General features: G+C 45.4%; 1 protein-coding gene across 1 annotated transcript; it reads right to left on the bottom strand.

Annotated features, from left to right (window-relative positions):
- On the bottom strand, positions 1-24,396 carry LOC146185345 (xaa-Arg dipeptidase-like). Its single transcript, XM_084607803.1, has 7 exons — positions 24,204-24,396; positions 24,014-24,147; positions 21,479-21,661; positions 20,212-20,353; positions 18,027-18,278; positions 16,857-17,110; positions 1-123 (listed from the first exon to the last, which is right to left on the bottom strand). The coding sequence occupies exons 1-7, from the start codon at positions 24,394-24,396 to the stop codon at positions 1-3; spliced, it is 1,281 nt and encodes a 426-aa protein (XP_084463929.1).

Genomic DNA, 24,396 nt, shown 5'->3' with positions numbered 1-24,396 from the left:
TTAGACCATGGAAGGCGGTTTTCGGGAAGAAGCGAGTGAGTCGTTGTCCGAGTACTCGCTGGCCAGCGTGCTGCCTGCGCAACTGCTACGGCTCGCCTTCTGCTCGCGGAATGTACGACGCACCTGCGATAACACCGTAAAGCCAGGATCACTCTAGTAATCCGCCAATGACTATGTGCCTTTGCTAGACTTCAAAACGTAGAGCGAGAGCAATCGCCTCCAATTTTTGCATTTGGAGAAATCAGAACGCACTTCTTTGTGATTTCTTAACGCTCACTCAGCAGCAAGGAACTTATTGGACAGGCTTAATTTGAAATACAGAGTATTGACGCGATAGGGTTAAAGCCCCCCTCACCAGAAAATCTGGCGTCGGAGTTACCAGCGCCGGTGTTGTGAGCTAAAAATTATGAGAATGGCGCTAGCAGGTATAATATAACTGGTAACTGGCATGGCTGGCCCCTGAGTCTTCAATGGCTTGTACGGCTTAAGAAAACCACACATCAGAAAGTTGGGAAAAACTGCCACCTAGAGTTGTGCATTTGAGGTGGATGAGGTGGAATAATTATCAGCCATACAAAGCTCCTGGAATATGAGTCAAGAACACTGCACCTATGCTACGCAGGGACGTTTATATGGCTTCGTTAAAGCGAGCCTCTGTATGCAGGGTGCTCGACTACGCTATTGCATCATACATTTAGAGGCGGAGCTTGAGTGTCCCCCTAGTTTTCCTTGCTGCAACTCAAACGAAACACGTGATTTTGATGATGTCATGGGACAACTATGAACTCCGTCATCAACGGCTGGGTATTCATGGCCGTATATGTTATGGCTCTATATGTGGGTGAAAACAAAAATGATACTGAAATCATTGCAGCTTGCCTGCGAAAGAATCTAGCGTCTGTGATAAAAATCGTCAGTTTCGGTGATCCCTGCACGAGAACGCTATATCATCGCCTATGCATAGTGACACCAACTTTAACACTAATCTTTCGCATCGTCACAGACTTTAACCTCTCTTGTTTAACTGGTCCTCCTTCGTACAACGCACAAAGCCCTCCGTCATTTCCATCAACTCCCATCCGTGGCAGTCGACCTTGAACACAAAAATATGGCATCGCCCTCTAAGTGCGTTTAATACGTTCTTAAGATCTTATGCCGTGCTTCAGCTAAAATACGAATAGCTGACTTTGCCGGCCTTTGCCTGAAGCCTAACCTTCAAACTGTAGCCTCGATCCCAAATGAAACACAATTCTATACGGTTTAGCGGGTACTTTGCATTTGACAAAGCTATAGCTAAATCGGTTCCGATTTTTTTTTTACTTCTCGCTTTGAGTACAGTTTAAGAAGATAATGGAAAGAGGTTAGATACTTTAAACTGCCTGTTAGACAATTAGGCTAGAACTAAGACAGAATTTTCTAGCCTCGAGAAATTTTCACGGTTACATAACACAGTCCATTGGTCGAATTGGTCTGTGCTTGCGGCAGACTATAGTAGATGCACTCGTGACTGCAAAACATTTATGACTAAGCATTTATGACTAAGCATTTTTCTAAGCATAATCACATTGCGATGAGTGAGTGTGGCTAATTATTTCAAGTTATAATAGGGAACACTTCGCGTGCTGACTCTCAGAAATGACGGTAAACGCATGCTAGTTTAGAGGGCGTCACACATATAGGAAAGGAGAAAGTTCCGCGTTAAGCAGTGAGCTCCGTCAGGGGAACCAGATGAGAGCGGGCACATATTCACCACGATATGGCCGATGCCACAGCAATGTGCTCTATCTGGTGCCTATGTCGTCGAACGTGGTATTCAAGCAATCCTGCGGGGATGAAAATAAGTGACAAGCTTCCCAAGTTCGCGTGCGAAAAAGAAGTGACGGGCTACGCAGCTTTTTGCTTCATGACGATGTCACAAACGATAGTGTACTGGTCTCCAGATTGCAATACACCCGAGCCATTTTATTGGTCTTTTAAGTGTCGCTGAGATGAACACACAGGGGATCCTATAAAATATTTCTGCGCCAGTCCCGTGTTGGAAACTTGACACTATGTTGCTACTACTTGGAAGTCCTCACAAAATGAAATAACCGAGAGCGAAGTAGACAAAATACACAGAACGGCGCTGGACGATAAACATTCGGACGCTCCATTCTTATTTACACAAATGCTTATAAAAAAGCCTTTGAGCCGCGTGAATAGCTTTTGGGCCTTACAGTGAAGTTCTTACGGCCCTAATCAGTGCCAAAACGTTTTTAAGATAGATCTGGGCTCTTCGCTCTCGGCGGAGGCTTATATGTCCAATGATTTAAGCTCCCTTATATATAACGTTTAAACAAATAATATCGCCTGAAGACTTTCAAGCAAGTGCATATATACCTTCGGAATGATTTCCATTCCAGAAGAAGTTGATTAGCATTCTTATAAGCTTGCACCAGCCCAGAGAAACTGCCTATTGTCCAACAGCGAGTACGAAGCATCGCGCTTGCCATTTTTCTTCTCAATGCGTCATTTTTAACTGCATGTTTAAGCAGTTTTCTTTTCAGCATAAAATTGCATGAGCGGTAGTTACTGCACCACGGACAAGCAATTTTAAATGGAAACTTACTGCTTGAAAAGAGCTGATAATTTCCTCGTGCCTCGACTGAAGTTATTCACAGCACTGTTTTGCCTCTCTTAGGTTACTCGCCATTCGTGATGAAAAAGGATTTTATTTTCGGTTTCCAATTAAAATTGCTTTTGCGTAGTAGTTACTAATGCTCACGCAACTTCATGTTAAAAAGAAAACTTCGAAACGCAGTTAGAAAATGACCCATTGCGAAGAAAAATGGCCAGCGCGACGACGCCTTGTACTTCCGGTTGGACAACGGGAAGTTTCTCTGGGCTGCTGAGATAGCGCGCGAATGAAATTACAGCCCGTTACACTGTGCGATGATGCTTGTGGAAATTGCCGAAAACGACACGTCAAGCGACATCGCTGGCTAGATTGGCGGACGGTATTGCGGAAATGGAGAACGTGGTCTGGCCGCCTTTTCCCCCACTGTGTGCCCATGGTTAGGAAATGTTAAAATACAAAGCATCAAAAAAAGCAGATGGCAGCGGATAAAACGACTTCCATAAAAAGAAAGCAAGAAAAAAGAGAGAGGGGAGGAGGGGGTTATGGGGGGGTAAGGGGGGTTAGCAGACGAGGAACGTGGCGCATCGCTGGAAGCCACAGCAGCGGGTGCCAATTTAGAAGGCTGTCGCTGGTCCGAACGACAGCAAAACTCTTGCCTTTTGTTTCGAGGTTCTCTTTTGAGTTGTAACGAATCACTTGCTTTGGACAAGCAATCACGTGTTGGAACAGTGTAACTTGCATCATTTTGCCATGAAAACACCCATGAAAACAATGAGTCTCAGTTGTAAACAGCGATGCACATAGGAATCAGTGCGGCTTCTATTGCACTAGAGAATCGGAGCTGGCTCGTAGCGGTAATTAGAATCTTGGCACGGTAGCCACGATGAACATTAAGCGATGCTTGTTTTTATGTATTTATGAAAGCAGGAACTAACGCAGCTTTAAGCAATTAACGTCTTCAACGGAATGTTGCCATTATCAAATTGTACAAATAACGCCACATCTTGCCGTTATTGGCAACATCCTCGACGGCTTATTAGCAGAAAGGATATTTACGCAAAACGGCGAGAAGCCAGCCACATTTTTATAGAGCATAAAAAAAATAAATTATAAGAGTTCAACGCTGCTGAACCAAATATTGAGCAGAACAAGGTTGATTGAGCAGAAGCATTAGCTGCGGGTGAACGAGCGTTCTTTTTTTCTCTTTTTCTTCTTCCTCAGCCCACATATAATGCCCCGCTTTAACCAAGCCGTATGAACTTGCCTTAGTGGCCTATAAGGGTAACGTGAATGTCTGGGTCCTCTTAGGCTGATTCTGACATAACCGTTCCATGTGAAACGAGAGACCCAAGTTGGCAGCTCCTGCCAACTGCGCCGCGGCTCCGACCGCGCTACGCCGACCGCTTGAGTTGGGAGCCCATCTCTCGCTTTTGTGTCACGTGGGGAGCGACGTCACAGCGTCACGGGGGTAAGACGTGGCTACAGCCGTGCTACGCCGACCGCTTGAGTTGGTAGCCCAGCTCTCACCCTAGTGTCACGTGGGGTGTGACATCACAGCGTCACGTGGGCAAGACGTACGTGGCTACCGCCGCACTACGCTGAAGGCTCGAAACCTAGAGTAATATTGCTTTCGTAATAAAATCTCATACACGTCGAATTGACGGCAGCGACAAACAGGCGATGCAACAGAGAACCGCGATGCGGTCGAGCACGCAGTTCAAGATAAACCCTGTGGGACGCTGGAGTCTAAAGCATTTCTCCAAGGAGAAGCATGCACACAGTACTGGTTCCGAATCGACGCCGTTTTCATAATGCTGTCGTGCTTATACTTAAACGTTTTTTAATGTGTGTGTGTCAGAAACTACGCTTTTAATAGGAGGCAAGCTTAAATTTGTTGATTACCATAGTATAGAGACTGTGGAGGAGACAACGTTCATGTTCCTCCTTTATATTTTTTAAGCCGCCTTCAGCATTTTAGTGAACTGCCTGAATCTCCTTGTGGACACACACACACACACACACACACACACACACACACACACACACACACACACACACACACACACACACACACACACACACACACACACACACACACACACACACACACACACACACACACACACACACACACACACACACACACACACACACACACACACACACACACACACACACACACACACACACACACACACACACACACACACACACACACACACACGCACGCACACGCACGCTCACACACGCGCACACGCACGCACGCACGCACGCACACACACACACACACACACACAAACACGCGCGCGGGCATGCCCATGCGCGTTCGATTTCTTTCTGCTGACGGAAAACCACGTATTTTGAGGTGCAACAGAGTGAATGTTGTCACAGACGTGGGATCGAAGGCCGACAATTTGCAAAATAAAAAGATACCTTGAGAGAAGACAGAAAAGGTTAGGGTAGAGAAAATCAATGACAAGCCTGATTTGGACATCGGTGCCGTTGCTAAGGTAGGAAAGCAGGTTGGTAGGTTGCGAAGGAAGACCATGCGTTGTTTTTGTGAAATAGCACATTGCTTTGCTCAGCTAAGGAGACCCCAGATTTTAACACCTTTTCTTTCAAATAGTAATGCGACACTGAAAGTTGCTTTTATCGTTGTCAACTTGGCTGCGTCCAGCGTAAGGCAAAGCGCTCTCCCGTTGTTCGCAGATTATAGACCTACCGTTCTCCTATCTGTGTTCACTTTACACAGGTAACGAATACTCTTGCCTGTCATTATATGGCCCCTATCATGTTTACTTCTTGAAATCCGCCCAGTGGCCTAACGGATCGAACTAAAAGAAAATGCACTTATATGGTCATCTTTCCTTGGCTGTCTGGTCAATAACAATTGTTTTCTGGTGGTTTGAACACACTTTTTTTTTAGCGGTCCAAACTGCATTTCCTGCCTTTTGAGCGTTTGTTCGCTACTGCCACAACTCGTTGTTCGTTGTTCGCTACTGCCACTATTTATTCTCCACGGTCTAGTAACCAGTCCTCGCTTAGCCCATAGCCGTTAAGTGGCCCAGAATTCCACGCGTATTGCGCTTAAGTATTGCTAAATATAGATATAAAGTTTCACTTGATTTTTGTGTGCTTTCAGTCGACTGTCAATAAGGAATGCACAAATCGCTCACCTAAAATTTTCGTGCGGAATACTTGGTGCCTGATTTTCATAGCACCACTTTGTTCTACTCTTTGCCGAAAATGAAGTCTAGACAGTGAAATCCCACAGCCTCCTCAATTTGCTAAGAAATGCAAATTGTACTGCGACGGACAACAAACCTTAAAGGCATAGCAATAAAATGGTCGCATTTTTCCGAACCATCTGGCCAAATGCAGACGACATTGCACAACAAACAAAACACCACCTAATGTTCGTATTGAATTCACATAAATTTGGATTCGTGGCCTCTATACAATCTTTGTCATCCACTCCGCGCTTCGGTCGTCATATCGAGACAGAAGACCCCAATCTCTCTTTTATTCTCTAGAAAGAATTTGCCGCTGCGATACATCCTGAACTGGTATATGTTCGATTCAGCAGATTCGGTTATGGAGAGCAAAATTTAAAGCACCAGTTACCTCGTATGTTAAACAAATTACTCATACTAGATGCTCATGTTGATTCACTTCTTTACATATTAGCGCTCATTTTTAACTACGATTTGTTTTACTTTCATATCATGTTCTGCTGCATTGATGTGGTGTAATATAATGGTATTCGGAGCGTACAATATACAGTGCTTATTTTGACTGTACCCTTGTTGCCATGCTTCTATCTTCAATGTTTCAAATAAGTTACTTTTGGAACTTTGGAGCAGACTAGTCTTGATACTGTTATTGTATTTGCTCCACAACGTTTGACTTTGGTTTATAATTTAGCACTTTGACGAAGATAATGCTATCTTTTCATTTTTTTTTTTTAATTTTAAGAGTATCTGGCGCCTGTATTCCTGCATTTAATGACCGTGGCTAGAAAGATAGAAGGAAGATGACTACAGAGTACAAAAGAGTAATAAGGGTTGAGGCTCCCAATGTTTGACAAGGAGGCTTGTCTTCGTCTGGGCTCAAAGACGACTCACTTTTTCGAAACGTCGGCTCGGCTTCAGAACTCAACCCTTATTCAGTGCTCTTTCATTCCTGCAATGACGCCGTTCCTGCCACCATTGTAAATAAGAGTTTCGTACATTTTAAGCCAGCGTTTGTGCTCGCTTTCTCACCACGCTCCAAGCACCATGTACGGTGCTGAATAAAGGAATCTTAAAATTAAATAAACAGATTCAGATCGCCTGTTATATAGCCAGACGATCTGCAGCGTGTCTATGCTGTCCTTGAAGGCTGACTACAATCTTCACTGAACTTCACGTTTCTGTAATTAATTTTTTGGTGTTCCTCCTTTCCTTGTGCGCGCGTACAGAGTTTTTAGATTGATTTTATGTAGGATGAAACTGTCAGAATGCATTGTTAAATCGCCTTTCTCGCTTTCCAATTACAATGTGCCATTTAGGTTACAAATTAGTTCTGCGTAGTTCCTGTGCTTCATGTCTCATTATTTCATTTGCTAAAGATTAAAAAAATATGGGCGAAGGTTTAAAATAGGTCCTCCAGAACACCATATGCCTCATGTAATCGTTTGACAAGCTCGCTCCTAAAATAATTCACCATGAAGAACACGCGTTCCCAACATTCTTAAATTTGCATCAGATAAGGCGAACATCCGGTTGTAATATTTAAATATTTGCCTTAATAGAGTACAATTGGCGGGATGAGAGACGCCGACAGAAAGAAAGTGTTGCAGAAGTTCATATCTTTTTGACCGCATTTAAATTAAAAGCATACTTCGCAATTTTCCTTTCTGGAAAAATACCAGCCTTGTCAATCATAAACGGAGCTGCAGTGGGAACGTGTCGAGTCATGAGGAGTAATTTTTTATTAATCTGATTTCACGTTGACAAGTTACGTGTCACCAAGTGCCAAGTATCAAATGCTACGCTATGCCAAATTCTTTCCTACTTCAGCACGCCAGTTAAGGATGCACCGAACGGCCCGCAATATTTATAAAAGGCCTGTTATTGTTACCTGAAAAAAAAAAAAAAATGATGCCGATGAACGATTTTTTTTTTCACATGGTAGGGCTAACATTGCAAGGTATGACGATCAGAAGCAGTGACACAGCGCCGAGTGGTTCAAGTCAACCAGGCTTAGAACATCGCGCAGGCGCAATACTGTTTCTGTGCCCGAAAATGACGCAGGTGCCGTTACTAAAAGGAGCAAAACTATGAACCAAGGCACCATTTCTCGCCAACTCCATGAAATTTCGTTTCCTTGAGTCCGGTTGAAACAAGATTTCGCCTTGTTGCCAGATTAAAATAGGATTCCCTTTTTCTTCTCTCTCTGTTGCTGTGTCCAGGCGTCTACATTCGCGGATCTCGTGTTCTGGCAGACAGTGTGTTCTCCACTCTGCGCTCCAAATCGGCTTACGCACTGCTTTGCAACTCCATTGGCCAACGACGAGGATCAAAACTTCCCACTCCCCTGGATTCCGCCTTTGATCCCATTTTGGTGTCGACTTTGCACGTGTTTGCTTTTGCCGCTATCATAAAAATGAAAACAAAAAGGATACCTTACGGAGGCCTTGCTTTTGGTGCTAAAGCTGTTCATCGCAGGTACTTTAACGTGAAATCCGAGATGCTTGTGACTTGTTTTGGAATTCTTAGCTTTAGGTGTCCGGGCTTTTTAAATGTACGGCGAAGGAATGAGAAGAGAAATACTTGCGAAATAAACAGATATGCATGGTTGCACAGAAGGAAGCGAAGAACTTACTACTTCAAAATATGTCGAAGGCGGAGTAAATACAATGCTTTCAGTAACGCGCGAAAGATGGCAGCACTGAAGCGCGTCTCTGCTCTCTAACGATTTTTTTCTCGAACGCGATATAATAAAGGTAGGATTGTAGCCGTGGCGCGAAATGTGACCTCGGTGTTAGACGACATGGAACATAGACAGACACGTTCTCTTTTTTCTCCATTGTAAATCTTAGATTCATGAGGCACTTGTAAGCATTATTTAGCAGCGGAGCACAAAATTTATTTATTTCACAGAAGCTCGAAGGGCGAAGATTTGAGGAGGAGGATCGTGCAAAAAAAAAAAAAACATAATATTGGGTAATGGTAGGTCGTATACTATGACAACAAGGGTGTAAAAAGATTGAACCTATTGTTGTCGTAGGAGTGTTAATAGAGACGTATAATTTTTTTCTACAAATCAATCTACCAAACCGCACCATAAAAATTCTCCTGACCTAACGGTACTAGATATGATAATTATTAGTAGGCGCTTGAAATGAAAAAGATGTTTGACGAGTTATACAAATTGGCAATAAGTTAAAGCAAAGAAAAATTCGACATGAGATAGAGCGTATATGATTGCTTAAATGAGATAATGCAAACGCATTAAATGACCACGAGTCATGAGGAAGGATTCCGGCTATGACACGACGATGCGTAATGCTTGTACTCATTTTTTGTAAAGCTCTAGATCATGCTAGTACGACCAACCAATCAGAACCATGCCGTGCTACCTGCCAAGTACCACCTGCCTAGCGAGGAGGACAGTGAGAACTGCGAGGGAGCGACACAGGTATAAGGGGCCCAGAGGGCTTGATTCCCATCGCAAATGTGCTGCAGAAGTTGGAGATTCCTGTAAATTCTACCATCAAATGTGGCCTCGTAACGAGCACAACCTGTCGATTACCAGCCACCAGAGGGAAGCATATTTTTCGAGGGACGCAGATTTTCAATATTAAAGAGCTTGTAATGACTTGTCATTAATTCATTCATCTGGTTGCGAGCGCCACGTTGTTGACAGGTAGTTTTATGATGGCACGTGACGTAACGCTGGGTTTCCCTCTTATTGGAGAATCGAATGCTTGCATAATAATTAATTTAGTCAGTTGTGGATGTTGTCAAAATCCTTCCGCCAAGAATCGGCTGTCTGCGTGTGTATGTCTTTCTCTCCGGTTCTCCTCACTAGCATGCCTCTGTCAGCTGGTATAGTTGGCAGGTCTCATGGACGCCTTCGTGCCTGCAGTCCACGTCAGCGACCGAACAACTCCTTTCAGAGGCATGCTGATGATTTTCGGGCCATGGGCGCCCAACGAACACACCGCTGTATTTTGTCCTAATATGGAACACATGGCTTTCGCCTTACACCAAAACGATTGACGGCGCAGCAAACAGTTCGGTGCAGAAGCGACCTAATCACAAATATAGAATAGGGTCTGCACGTATGAGGCCTGCGTATAAATGACAAATTGCGTGTGATCTGATTATAACCTACGTACACTGGTTTGATTAACAGCTGGTGAAAAACGTTGCTGAAACTGCTGAAATTGATGTGCTCATCCTTTACAAGTATCACGAGGGGGCGCTAAAGGCTTCCGTTTCCGGCTCCAATTGTGGATCCTCGTTTGCGTTCATGCACTTTGCTACTCGCTGAATTAATAATAATCGATTTGTACCTCGCATTGCACACGCTCACGTTCACATTACAACGAGGCCGTAAGCTACCGCATCACGTTAAGGACCCTCGGACCACTTTAACCAAGCCACACTAACGTGGCTGCGTGGCCTAGCGTTAGCATGTCTCATTCGGGATACAGGGGTCTCGGTGTGTTTTAATAAATGAGGAGAACGAGTTGGCAGCTCCTGCGATGTCATGCGGTTTCGTGACGTCACACAACACTTCGACCAATCAGTGTCCGGCTAAAAAGGACCACCTACCAAAGCTATGGCCGTGAGTTTCGCTAACAACCTCGACGCCGACAACGCCGGCGCTAGACTCTCTGCAGAATAGAGTATTTAAAATAGGCTATAGCATTAAATGTTGAGAAGGCGCGGAAAGCGCTAGAAGTGCTGCCACCTGCCTTGTCTGCCACCTGACATCACCGCTCGCAAGCATGACACCCAGATTTAGCTAACCACGCCGACTAAATGTCCACGCCAGGCTTTCCGCGGCCTGAATACTATCGTGTTAATGGTCACACGTTGCCATCAAGATTAGTACAGTGTGAAGCACTGCCGGTGGTACATGCCAAACAAATAAAACAAAAGCCATCTAGCATGACCATCAGTGTGGCCTAGGGAAAAGTTAATGTTAATAGATACTGCCGTCAAGACACAATTACCATTCGAGGAAATGATCTGATTGACGTTATTACAAACGAGTTCTACATCGGTCACAACATTACGGCGATAAAGATTTCCCGGACTACAGGAGGCGTACTGATCAACTAATTTTATTGAAAAGGCGGATGCTCAAATTTTGACACGTGTCTAAAATTCGCTTACGTACAAAGGAAGCCGACAGCCACTGACACCAAGGAAAGCAAAGGGACGTTTAGAATGAAGGGTTTACGCAATGCGAAAGCAGTTTCAGGCCGTGCCGGGCGATTGACCATCAGCCAACGTAAAAGTCAAACCTTCAAAATGAAACCATAGTAGTATTGGTATTGACGCAGTGAACCTCAACTTCGACCTTTGAGCATAAGTAACGAAATCAAGATAGGCACTACATCACAGAATCGACCGATCACTTTGTAGAAAACGGCTGCCTAGCATCGGCCTCGCAAGCCATGTACCAGAATTCGAGCCCGTCGGATCACGTAGCTTGCGATGTTGCAAAACATCAGTGTCGCCAACTAATCACGTAATCTGGTCAGCCAGCGGATATCGCCCGTCGAGGAAATGAATTGGTGGATCAACGACAGCGATAGCATGCCAGTAGAGACAAGGAAACTCTAGAGCAGCGAGAAGGTCGCCTCCTCGCAGCTAATCAAGACGGACGCTTGAACGAAGGCGCGCGGAGCACGCTGCAGAACTCATTACTCAAGCCCGTGCCCAAGCACCTGATATCGCCAACGAACTGAGAACCTATAGTATAACCACGAAGAGCAATTGTTTGACCTTAAGTTTTACCAATTTGGACCACTGCCAATTTTATTAAAGCGAAATGATTTTTTGTCTCATGAGTGGCGTCCCCAGTGTCAGCAGAGTGTGTGGTCGGAGCCTGTGATCAGAGCGGGTCCACACGACGAAAATGGAAGCGGGTTTGAGTCTCAAAACAAGGTCGTGGGCTCGAGTCTCAAAGTAGGCCTTTTGGTTTGAGTCCCAAAAGAAGATCCTGGATTGTGTCCCACGCTCGCGTCACACCAACTGTGATGCTGTGCATGCGGTCGAGGGTTCATATCCTCTGCACATCTCGCGTTTCTCATAGCAGCTGTGATGCCAGTCGTTGCCGAGCCATCCAAGCGATGCTGCGTGACCGAACTTTCGCCTTGATTGGTCTACAGGGTTATGCCGTCGCTACCACGCGACCTCGTGAGGGAATTTAAAAGGCCTCACATTCAAAACAAAGATATATAACGAATTGGGAAGAGCCCAAATGAAACCAAAATTATCGAGGCGTTTACTACAATTAAAACATTTCAAAAATTCCAAGCAACACAATAAAATAAATTCTTCGCAATTTGAGTTCGTACCCGGGTCCTCTGTACGCCACACGGGCGCGCAACGCATATACCACGAAGAGTTTTCTCTTTGCACTCAGAATATACAATATTTACACAAGAAATATCAGCCATATTCCACTGAGATACCATGACAAATTATTTAAATTGCCTTAGGTTTGAATGTGCTGAAGCCAGTCAGGTGCTGTATCCACAAGTACCAAGCATGTTAGAATGGCAGCTAGTAATAGTAAACGCACTTTGGTGCGTATGACTTACTGTCGTGTGTTCTGGATGTGTACTGATGTTGCAGTGATAATAATTTTAAAATTGTAATGATATAAAAAGAAACAGATATCGCGCAATGAAAAGGTGGTATAAAAGACGCTTCGTGTATACTCTTAAGGCGGAGTTAGTACAAAGGAGCTTCCCAATCCGTTGACAACTCCTTTCACCTCGACCAAGCCATCTGGTCTCATCTCGTCATAGAACCCGCGGAACATTCACATATCCGGCGACTTCTACAAGTGAAAGAGAAATAGCGCCGGCGTACCTGCGACTAAGCATGCCGAACCGTGATGCCACTATAGTACCTGTCAGAGGTATGCTTGTAAATTTTTGAGGCAGGGAATGTTTAAATTGGGATGCAAGGGTTTCTATGCTTCTCATTTGTTGCCTGCGAATCCCACCTGCGAGATAAGTGCTCCCGAATTTTTGAGGTGAGTGGTTTCAAACAGTCGCTGCTGATGCCCCATAAGTTTTTTGTTTTTTTCAGACAAAGGCAACGGCGAAATTAAATAAAAAAAATAGCTGTGGATTAGCTTGTGGTTAAGTGTGTAGTTACGCGAAATCAATCTGTATGATAATGCTTAGGTTCGGCTTCAAAGTAAAGGCATGACTTTTGCGCATAGTAGTTTACTCTATGGTTGCAGCTTTATTTATGCCCTAGGGGAATCACTTCACGTACGAGCACCCCTTGCCTCTTGACAGAGACAATTCTCATTAGGGTTTAGAAGACTTCTAGTGGTATGACATCGTCTCTACGTCGGACTCTGGGGCACACCGCAGTTATCAACTCGCTGTTGTAGTTCACCTCTACCAACTACTGAGTTATCTGTCTTCTTCTTCTTTTTCTTTTTATTTCTCTTTTTCTTTTCCTTTTTCCTTTTTCTTTTTCTCTTTCTTTCTCTTTTTCTTCTCCTCCTTCTTCTTCTTCGTCTTCGGTGGCACGCCAACGGATTGAAAACCTACCGCGGTGTAGCTTTCGCTACAAAACTCAGCGGGCAAGGCACATGCCATCCAGCAGTCGCCAAGCCAAACAAGCAAAGCTGTAGGGCTGCTCACAAACTGACCCACTTCCACAAAATTTCAAATTCAAGAAAATTTATTTGCGAGCGCGAAATTTTGGTTTAGCTCTACAGATGTAATTAGCAATGTTTCACGTGCTAAAGTTTAGGTACAACCTCCGCACCCAACAGGTGCAGGAGAGTTCACTCTCCTCTGTTTGCGCTTCCGAAAACCTGTCAATTTCTAAGGATAAAATTACAAGGGACACCCAAGTTCTGCCTTTAACGCTATGACGCGATATCTGCCGGCATCCTTTGCGGATTCTTGTTCGCGTACATGTAGACTCTGCTCGCTCAATTTATTTAGTTATTCAAGTCACACGTAAAGGTAACGAATTGGATTCCAAGGGAATGAAAGCGTAGCAGGGGTGGCAGAAAGTTAGAGCTTTTTGGGGTCCCGCCACATGAAGCGAATAACTTTTAGGGGCCTAACAGCCTACAGAATGACGCTGCCCTCGGCAGCAGGAACTATAAGTTTGCCCTAACCTTCGCAATGATTTCTCTTCTCTTTCGTCGTCCGGCAAAACGGATCCGGGCAGTCGGCGCTCACGCGATATTAAAAAAAAAAAAATCGCAGTGCCCACACTGTCATCATGCTGCCACATACCTTGATAATATACCAATATTACCTAGCCAATAACATTTCCCTTACAAGTGATATTCCCTGGCTGGCGAACTTGGGACGCGCACTGTACAAAACTAGCCAAATGGCATGTTTTTGGTGGATCTTTGCACCGCGTTTTTATTTAATGCCTTTTGCAATGTCTGTAAACATATCAGTCATACAGAAGACCGAGGTTCCAAACAATGATTACAAGTTTTTAAAGCCAAAAAGAATCTAATAAGAGGTGGAATTTTTTGACAAGTCTTTTCCGGAAGGGTTCGTTCCTAAAGCAATTTTGCATTGTGGACGGTGTTTCGTGGATTCCGCATCCCCAGGAGCTTTTTCTTTCGTCCGTAGCTTACGGGGACGTTTTTGTTTTTTCGGGGAAGTGTTTACCTGCACTCAAGCTACCTAGTCAAACTGTCGCAAGTTGATATGCTCGTTGTATACCATGAATTTTGGGTACAAGGAGAAGTAGAAGATGTGTACAGGAAGTCAAAAGAATCCAAATTAGGGTTGAGTGGGAGCTCACTCCGTTAACCAACATTTCTACAAGTGGATCGGTTACTGTCTGGACAGCGTGGTCATCTCTGACGGGGCTTATGTAGGCTTTTGCTTCCGAAGAAGAAAAGCTAGGGAAGCATGTTAAAGCGAGTAGGGTGAGGACTGGTGATATGAAAGAATGCTGCCTTAAAAATGACAGTACCTGGGATAGGAACCTGTGTCTTCCTGATCTGAAAATCATAATAAAAAAGCGGCAGCATCATGCAACGATCAGTTCAAGATGCATTATGAATCATAGTAGCACGCAGGCTCGATGTTGGCGCGGGTTTGGCAGGATATGATTGGTGATTGCATGAGGACATGATATAAATATAGCTGCAGCAGAATACTAGAAGTGAGTTCAAAGTTAAAGGTGAAATAACAACATACACAGACCAGGAATGTTAAAGAGCCGATGAGAAGCTATTTACTAGAATTATAAAATGCGTACTAGCAATGTGTATCCTATCAATCCTCTCTGCAGCTCAAAGATTTTAAGCTAGCCTCATTTGCACCGAACGTATGAATGATCGAAATAGTGCTCCTTCTCTTCCCCGTCAACTCAATCCACGGCGGCGTGCAAGAAAACAAAAGGGAAACAAGTCGCGATGGCACCCCACCTCGCCCGTCCCGATCACCTAACTTGGGAGCGTCCAATGAGCGGACGCACCCAGCAGTCCCAGTGAGGTCAGCGAGGATGCTTGCGAGCGATGTGTCACCCAAGTCGGCTGCGAGGGGTCACTAGGACCACGTTTTAAAAATTATTTTCATATTATTGGCTGGACGTAAAGTTTTCAGTCTTACTCGAATACTTACAAAGACCACTTATATGAATTGCTTGCATTATAATTTTGCCCCAAGTAGCTTTTCAGGGGCCCTTTAATGGCATAGAGAAAGAATGCAGGTAAGCAACGCACCCATTGTGATATCAGTAACAGTGAAAACCAGATGGTAAACCGTCATGCCAACCTGAAAGGGAATGCTAGTAGTTGCTGTAAAAGAAAATGTGTGAGAAAAAAAGGGAAGAGAGGGAAACGAGGGGGTCGGAAAAGCTCTAGTGAGTTATCAAGAAGGGGCAACAGTAAGAATAGCAGAAAAGAAAACAGAGGAAAGTACAGAAGAAAAAAGATGGTTGTCCACACCTGAAAAGGGGGGAATAAAAGAAGGGGATTCAAGAAGAAACTATTGTCATTGAAAAGCGAAAAAATTGCTTTAAAAAACTCCCATTCACTTCCTTCTTTTATTTTTTCTTTTGTGAAAATCTTTCTTTCTCATTTTGCAGTAACTATATTCATTATCAGCTATGTTGGCACAGCTATTCACCTTCTGATTCCCACTGTCCTCTCTTATCCACTGCATGCGCGTTTCTTATCAGGTTCCCCACGCGCCTTATATATTTTTCTCTTGTTCGCTTACATTGGTATTCGTCCTTTTCTTGGCGCTTTCCTCTGGCATTCTGTCGCAGTTATATTTCTTCTCAGTTCCTTGTGGAATCGCCAATTGTATCCTACCAGCACGTGCCAACATTGAGCCTGCTCGTTATGGTTATACAAAATTACTTCGCGCTGATCTTTCTCTGTTCCTTCCGCTTGTGTAGTATTGTTTTCAGGGTAGAGAAATCCCAGGCCACGCCATAACCTTCTTCCATTTCATCTTACCCCGCCCTGCTCGCTTCCTTGTTCTGCTTTGCTTTTCTTCTTCAGAAGCAAGAGCCTATATATAACCCCGTCGATAATGATCGCGCTGCCCAGGCGAAGACAAATTCTCTTGTAGAAACGGTTCCTAGCGGAATAAGACTGCCTCGTCTCTTGTTCGACTTTCTTTCATCGCAAATTACGATGGTTATTGGTGGGGTTTTAAGCAAGTATCTCCTTTGCAATAAAGCGCCCTTCTCATCCATTCCAAAGGAAGAACGTTGGACTGCATAGGGCCCTATCGTCTCTACATTTTGTCCTGTTTGTTCAGAGCACAAGTGTTATAATAGAGAACTTGCATCACTTAGGGAATGATTCTCCCTCTAGAGATCCCCTAATTCATGCGTAGGTTTGTTTCTCTTGACGGGGCGTGAACCTGATTTCTATAGTCCATGCAAAATGGTTGGCAGTACATTTGGAACGAACACTGCAGATAAAGCGGTGCATCGAAACACAGCGCATGGTAGAGACATATTGTAATGTCCAAAAAGAGTGGAATATTCGCCTTGTTCACGAGCGAGGAATCCCTGAGCAAGGCGAGTGCAGTGAGGGCCAGGCACCGGCCAGCCTGCAGGCAGCGCTCGAACGCGTCGTCCGTGCAACAGGCGGCGGCCGCTGAGAGCGGTGGGTCCGCGTCTAGCGCGAATAGTGGGCACAGCGTGGGCAAGGAGTGCGACACGACGCCAAGGCCCGAAGGCAGAAACCACTGCTGTTGTTGCTCCAACTGCTGGGGGACGGTGGCGGCGCCGAACAGTTGAGCTGAAAGAAGAAGGAGAAGCACCCGGAATATGTCGCCCTGAGGAAACCCCGACTGTTGTTCTAAAGTGCAGGTAGTGGTAGAAGTGACAAGGTTGACGCGTGCGCGTCGGAGACGGCTACAAGTCAAGAAATAAACGGCAAAATTAATTGCTATAAGGAGGCTCATCAGCAAATATTGCTGACTTACAGTCTTGACGTCACGGTTAACCTGCCTTGTACCAGACACGGCCTCTGGTAGGTGCAAAGCGGTTGACCATGATGCCAGGACATAGGCCGATGACATTTTCAGCAGGGCCTTCTCTATGCGAAGTTTATCGCTTCTTTCTTGAATTGTGTTTCCCTTAACTGGTTCCTCGCTCAGTCATTCATAAAGGAAGTTTGCTGAAAGCAATGGTTTCACGATACTGGACTAATAACTCTGATCTAAGTAGATTTCTTAAGAGAATGGGCTGCGCCCTCTGCACTCAGAAGTAGCATAGTTTATAGATTGCAATACCCCTTTGTGAAAATATTAAGATCTTCGAATCGAGGATGCTGCGCGCTCCTCGGGGAATAGCGTAGGCTTTCTTGTTATTACGAAACGGAGTGAGAAGTCGGCATCGCATTGCGATATGAAATCTTCAAAATGTATGAGCCTAAAATAAAACAAAGGATATTTTCTGCCGAAATGCGTTTTATGTCCATGCTGATAATGGTCGGGAGCTTTTCTATATCAAGCAATAAACTCAAGTACGCCAGTGTGCCAGATGCGTCACAGAGATACACATCAGAGCCTTGATATGGTGGGAGTGATACGGAATATCCAGCTATGAAGTAGACCTTGGTTAGCGTACTGTAAGCTCTTCAGGTGTGGGAAGGGCTACGCATCAGTCCCATACCACCGCAATGGTGACACGTTAAGTGAATGAGCCCTCACGCGTGACTCCAGCGCGTTGTGCCTGGTCGAGAAAGAGCTGACCGAGAGCTTCGTTGGGCATCATGTCAACGTAGGGCCGCTGGTAGTCGAAGGACACCATGCAGCCCGTAGAGTGGCACGGACCCATGCACGCCGACCGCAGCCGCTTCTGAAGCTCCAGCAGTTCAGCAGCTCCCGGAGTGCAGCTGAATAGCTCCAACCGGCAGCGGTCGGGCACGCGCAAAGGGGCGCACTCCGATGGCCGCAGCACGCCTGCGTACGGACACCGGGGAGTATGCGCCAAAGCTTCATGCAGTGCTATAAGGGCGATGGAGTAGATTTAGCGTTCCAGCATACAACTCCGATGACACAAAACGCGGGAACCTATATGGGACGTCAGGTACAGAGTTCAAAGAGCGCGCTGTATATGTGATATGTAGCAGTGCTGTGAAGACAAAATTTGGTTTTGAAAAGAAGAACGTCGCTGCTCGGTGACAAATTTATGTCCTCTGAACGAATGGCAAAATTTGATTCACTCTCAGACTCTCTGTCAAGGTTCTTGCGTAGGAGGACGCGGCAACAAAGCAGACGTTCAAAAAGAAAATGAAAAAACACGAACAGCTCATGCCTCAAATTATCGGGCTGCATAATGCGAGCCCGAGCTTGCTGCTAATGTGTCTATAATTGTCGAAAGACGCCTGAGAGCGCGGAGAGAACTCAAGAGATGAAACTCAAGAGAGAACTCAAGAGACCTTGCAGTGCACCAACTAGCTCAGATTTCCGTTCTTCAAGAGATGAAAAGTTATAAAATAGAAGAAATATTTAAGATAAATAAATAATTACGGGAAATTGAAAATAAAAAAAATATTGATGAATATAACGATGAGTAAATGCTTTCACTTTACTTCACCTAAGCACACTTAAGGGTACTCACTCCTGGAATTTTTTCTCACTACATGAACGTGTCCTTATACTTCGGCAGGCTTGTGTACTTCGATCTGAGTGGCGGGCGTGCTCTCTTTGCCAGCGTGGGTGGCCCGAAGAGCTACAGCAGCAAGCCGCTTTTGTTTGTTGGACGACGCGTTTAGCTTCCTTCTCCGCTTCCGGTGCCTTACGTACCGCCGCTTTCGGTTATTTATTTATTTTTATTTTATTTTTTAGTGCTAAGCAGCGCTCACCTTCGTTGTGTTTTTTTTTTTTTTTTTTCCTGTTCTGACGTGCCACAGTACACACCTAGAGTTCAGAGGGCTTAGCAAACATCCCCATCGCAGAACAAACAGATTAACGAGGACGTTTTTCAGCAAACACTGCAGGGACCGAGCAGTGAGAACGCCTAGCCTCAGAGACGGCAGCAACGGCCATCTAATAAAACATTAGCACAAGGCTACGGCTTATAGCTATAAAGCCTTGGAAAACAATATCGCTCTGTTTGCTCTTGTTCTGTTCAGCATTCATTCGGATGCAGTTGCTGCTTAAGGTAAAATGACCTGGATCTCGAGAGAAGGAAACCATAGCAGGGGCGGCATAAATTAAGTTGGACTTATGAAATCAGGAACTTGGAGAGGCCGGGATGTACAGAACTGGCACACGACAGGATTTATCGGAGCGCTATGGGAGATGTTCTTTGAAAGGTATTGGGCCTAAGCAAGGCTGATGATAACGATGTCACCGAGAGGTTCGGGACGTTCGTTACCTCTCACACACGTACGCCTTCACATGCTAGGCTCGAGCGTCGCCGCATTCTCCGCTCGATGATCGCTTCAGTTCGCCATGAAAATGCCCAGGGACTAAGGACCCACATGGTCGAAATTGCTCAGCACCTCCCTCATAGCCCATGCGCCGTTTTTTTAATGTTAAAACCCGAATATGGTTCTACCGTGTCAGAAAGATAATCACTAACAATAAGAGCCTCTCAGATCTAACATATGGCCCAGCCACTCCAAAGAGCACAAATCACTAAAGCCTGAAAAACGCTTAATGCTCGCCAATGCATGAGTGCACATACTCGGATTCATGCTTAACCCTCATCGGGCTCAGTTAGAGTGTGCAGTGGTTGCGTGGAAGGAAACATTTAGTCAAAAGGTATAGTTTCGATGGTGGCTCGCTTGCGAAGGCTGAACGTCCTGCCACCTTAGAGCTCTTCTCTTTTTCGAGGTTAACTTAGCGACGCGTAAGCCAAACTGTAGAGAGGTGGGGAGTGACGCACCGGCGACGTGCCACTGCTGCGGCAGGTCCCTGCGAACGAGGGCCACATTCCGGTAAGCAGCCACAGCGGCGTCCATTGCGTTGATGCCTTCCCACGGGTTCAGAGGCACCGAGCTCTCACGGCCGTGGTACGTCACGCGGGTCTGCAGCCGAAGCACACGTCGTCAACAACTCGCATTAAATGAGCTCCTCCTCTTTTCTCTTCACTAGTTACGGAAGAAGGAGGCGATGTAATGCAAGAGAAACAAGTTTGTCAAGAGATGTCGCTGTCTCGTAATTGGTTCATCTTCTATAGAGGTACGCTGTGGAGAAATTCAAGTTGGCCTGTGTCGATTTTTTTAGGGAATTCTGAGGATCGATGTTCTCTTCTTCGCTGGAAATCAATATCTTGGAAAAGAAATGCCAGTGTTGCCATTGTTGCATTATTTCAAACCCAAACTTTGTGCGTCGAAAATTCTTGGGAAGCGGATCCTAGACGCTACTGGTTACCTTTAATTTATTATCGGTGATAACGGGCTATGTGTCTTGTTGATTCGGATTGATCAGTCGACGGGCGTCGGAGGTTTGCAGCGACAGCTTTGGGTAGTAATGTTTAATTATTAAATAACAACAAAAGGAAGTAAAAACACTTTTACTGCCCCGGGGTTTGCTATCTCCATTCCTTAAGTACCTGAACTCGAGCGGCAAAAATAGAAAAATAGCGAAGAGAAAGACAGAAAATATTAAAAAGGTGAGCGACAGAGAGGAAGCACATGGACAGTTTTAGATAGATCTTTCCCGGTTCTGCGTCTTTGAAAAGTTGACGCAGCTCTGGGAGGCACTCTTGGGGAGCACATAATTGCGACGTCACTCCAATCCACTACGCTAACGTGCAGCTCAACAGGTTGATTAGGCAGTGACGTTCGGCTTGATGTCACTGCGACGGCCGTTCGTGACGCTTTGTGGGCCGAAAGCAGTGATCACGTGAATGCCAGATAATGACGTCACACACACTCCGCTAATAAAAAATAAAAATGAATAAATGGTAATACGTTCGCCAGACCAAGTAGCCCTCTTATATTGCCTTGCAGTAACAACCATCTTGCGCTAAAATCAGCACGCCGTCTGCGTAAGTGGCTTAGCTTGTCTTGGGGAGGTAGACAGCAGTAATTACAGACATGTGAAACGTAAAAGGCGACTGTGGCGAGTAGATGTATTTCAGTGTAAATACAAAGTATTGTAGTTGTATTCCCAACAATGAGACAGTGGCCGACAGCGCGGTCGCTTACGTAAGTGGCGCAGGGAGTCCCGTAGAAGACCATGCCGGGACCCATGGCAGGCCGCGTAGCCAGCACGGCGTCGACCTTCGAGAAGGCGTTCTTGTCGAGCAGCACGGCTTTGCCCTCGCCGCACATCTCAGACGGCGTGCCGAGCACGCGGAGCCGACCGCGACATGGATTGACGCCAGGCACCTGTACGTCACACTTTTTCTAAACCGCGAACTTTGTAATGCGTAAGAATAAAGTGGGTATGTTTGCAAGGTCGTGTCACTAGAAGTTTTCAGCAGGATCAAACGCGTCGAGTGATAAGAAAGCGAATAATCGTACTAGATAGAGAATGAAAAAATCTCACTAGAAAAAAAAAAGCAATAGTGCATGCAGAGTAATTAGTTAATTAATTAGAGCCAATTAGGTCAACCAAACATCGAAATAGTCAGACGGATTAGGTCGACATCTAAGGGGAGTCACGTGGTAGCCAACTTCCGTGGAGTGTTATGTCATAGTGAGACGTCACAAACAGGAATCCTCTTCTTCTTTCTTCCACAAATAATTTTTACGCATTCCCCTAATGCGGGTGCCGCAGGGATGTCTTTTTTTTTTTTTGTTAGCATAATGCAAGAGAAATTTACCCATCACTCTGTGAGGGACGGCTTGACCCTTTCTCGGACACAGTAACTGCTTTTTTACAGTATGCAAAGAGATACAATGCATATGACGAGCCTGTTAACCACAATGATGTCCCACTCGAACTAATATAGCATCACTCCGCCCGGGTGGCGAGGTGGTTACGGCGCTCGACCACTGTTCCCAAGGATGCGGGATCGAATCCCGGCCTCGGCGGCTGTTTTTCGATGGCGGCGGAAAGCAAGGCGCCCGTGTGCTGTGCGATGTCAGTGCACGCTAAAGAACCCCAGGTGGTCGAAATTTCCGGAGTCCTCCACTACGGCGTCTCTCATAGCCTGAGTCGATTTGGCACGTTAAAATCCATAAACCAAACCAAACCTAATATAGCATCATGCAATGGCTCACCTGTCAATAGTTCGAACAGTAGGATTTTATTCCGTACTGCCCGCTTGGTATATATATAGTTTTTTTTTTTCGCACTTGGGTTTTTAGGACGTTTAATGCCATTATATAGACAAACTGTCCCCATGTCAAATGATCGGATCCTCTGGGTTGCAAGGCTTTAAGAAAAGAAAAAAAAGGTATTTGCATCTCGAGCCGACACTTGCTGCATGAACGCGCGTATAACTTTATATTTATAATATAATCTACTCACAAACGCACATTCTCCACCGTCACAACGTCCTATAACTTGTGTACTACAAATAATGGGCCTATGTGCCTCGAAACGAGAAGAAAGAAAACAGTGAAATTGCACATTTTTTACCAACTGAAGATAATGTCGCCGAATATTCTTAAGTGGTGAAGGAGCACTCAAAGGCGCCGCCCAGCTTGCCAACCAGTACCCAGCTGCGGAACGCCGTTGCCACTGAGTCGACGTGTCGGGTGAATTGTTCTGTAACTTCCTCTCACGCATCGAATTTAGCTGAGCAGATAGACGAGGTGCCACCAAAATATTACAACGCGCGATGTAATTACTGCTGCGCAACATCGTTGAGATTCGCATTTCCTCCACGAACTGCAAGGTTGACAGCTACACCCTTGCGCAATACTAACAATCGCAGGTCGGCCAAATATTGCGCTTTTCTTTGCGGACCAGTTAGCGAGTTCGCAAGGGCCACCTAATACATGTATGCTGCTTCTCACAACTGTCTTAAAACTCTTTGTTTTCATCCCACCATTGGGCGGGTATCCTTGTTACCCTACCGATCATGAAGACTCACAATTGCATCTTTATTTATTTTTGTTTGCAAAGCGTGTCAAGGCGAATGCCTTTAATCGCTCATGCTCGCGTCCATGACCCTGTCCGTCCGGCCACGAGAAGTGTCACATGTCTTCGCGAGATTCCGCAGGATACCGCGAGATTATGACGTTATCATCTGGTTACGTCATCGGCCAGTCTACCGTAAGTAAATCCCGTCTCCTCCGTGAATCAAACCTCCATATCTTTAAATCTCCAGTCGAGAGCTTTAACCAACTGCGCCGCGCCCGGGATCATGAAACGGACATCAAAACTCTGCTTGTCTTCCATGAGGACAATACCAGCGATGACAATGACGTTGCAATTAGTGATAATGGCAGTAATGATATTAGCAATGATAATGACGATGCATTTCGTTGGTAATGATAATGACAGCAAACGTGATGCACCGTGTGCGCCAGCAACGTTTAGACTTTCGCATTTCTGCAGTGTGGATTTTACAGTGCTCTCGGAAATTTTTTTTAAACATGCGTTTCCTAAATAATATACGCAGCTGCTGCGGCTGTTAAAAAGCGATGTAATATCCCACGAGACATATGAATGTCACAGAAAAAAAAAAAAACGCCGATGTGTAATATATTTTGTAGATGAGCCTCAAGGATTCACGTAATTGTCTGAATATACACTGTAATAGTCTCTGTGATATTGTGCTGACGTACCACTTTTGCGGCCTCCATCTGAATGGCCAGGGCTGCCGCCATAGAAGCGGCACTAGCCAGGTTGTTGCCCCAGGCGTGTCCTAGACTCGCCACGGCATCGTAGTCGCACACGATGCACACCGTAGGACCACCATCTGCGCGTCACGCTGTTGAACAACCGCGACCGCACACAGGGTGTGCCGGCACTCACCTTCGGTGAAGACGAGCTCGGCGCAGAAGGCGGTGGCCAGAAGGTATCCGGGCATGACGAAAAAGTCTTTGTTCCGGAGCATATCGCACAGCCTCTGCTGGGCGAACTGCTCGTCACCTGAAGGCTCGGGACAGGCCCACAAGTCCTCGCTCAGTTGGCGCACCTCATCACGAATGTTTTCTGGCAGCGACAT

The sequence above is a fragment of the Amblyomma maculatum genome, chromosome 6, assembly GCF_055883805.1.
Source record: "Amblyomma maculatum isolate TAMU_Amacu chromosome 6, ASM5588380v1, whole genome shotgun sequence".
NCBI classification, from domain to species: Eukaryota; Metazoa; Arthropoda; class Arachnida; order Ixodida; family Ixodidae; genus Amblyomma; species Amblyomma maculatum.
Note: the sequence above shows the minus strand (reverse complement) of the source record. Positions and strands in the feature narration are given on the sequence as shown.

Bases quoted from the DNA above. Each gene is read 5' to 3' on its own strand.
- LOC146185345 (XM_084607803.1), bottom strand. From the start codon at position 24,396: ATGTCGCTGCCAGAAAACATTCGTGATGAGGTGCGCCAACTGAGCGAG. The intron at 24,148-24,203 runs GTGAGTGCCGGC...CGTGACGCGCAG, and splicing joins CGAGCTCGTCTTCACCGAAG to ATGGTGGTCCTACGGTGTGC. The intron at 21,662-24,013 runs GTACGTCAGCAC...TGTGACGTACAG, and splicing joins AGATGGAGGCCGCAAAAGTG to GTGCCTGGCGTCAATCCATG.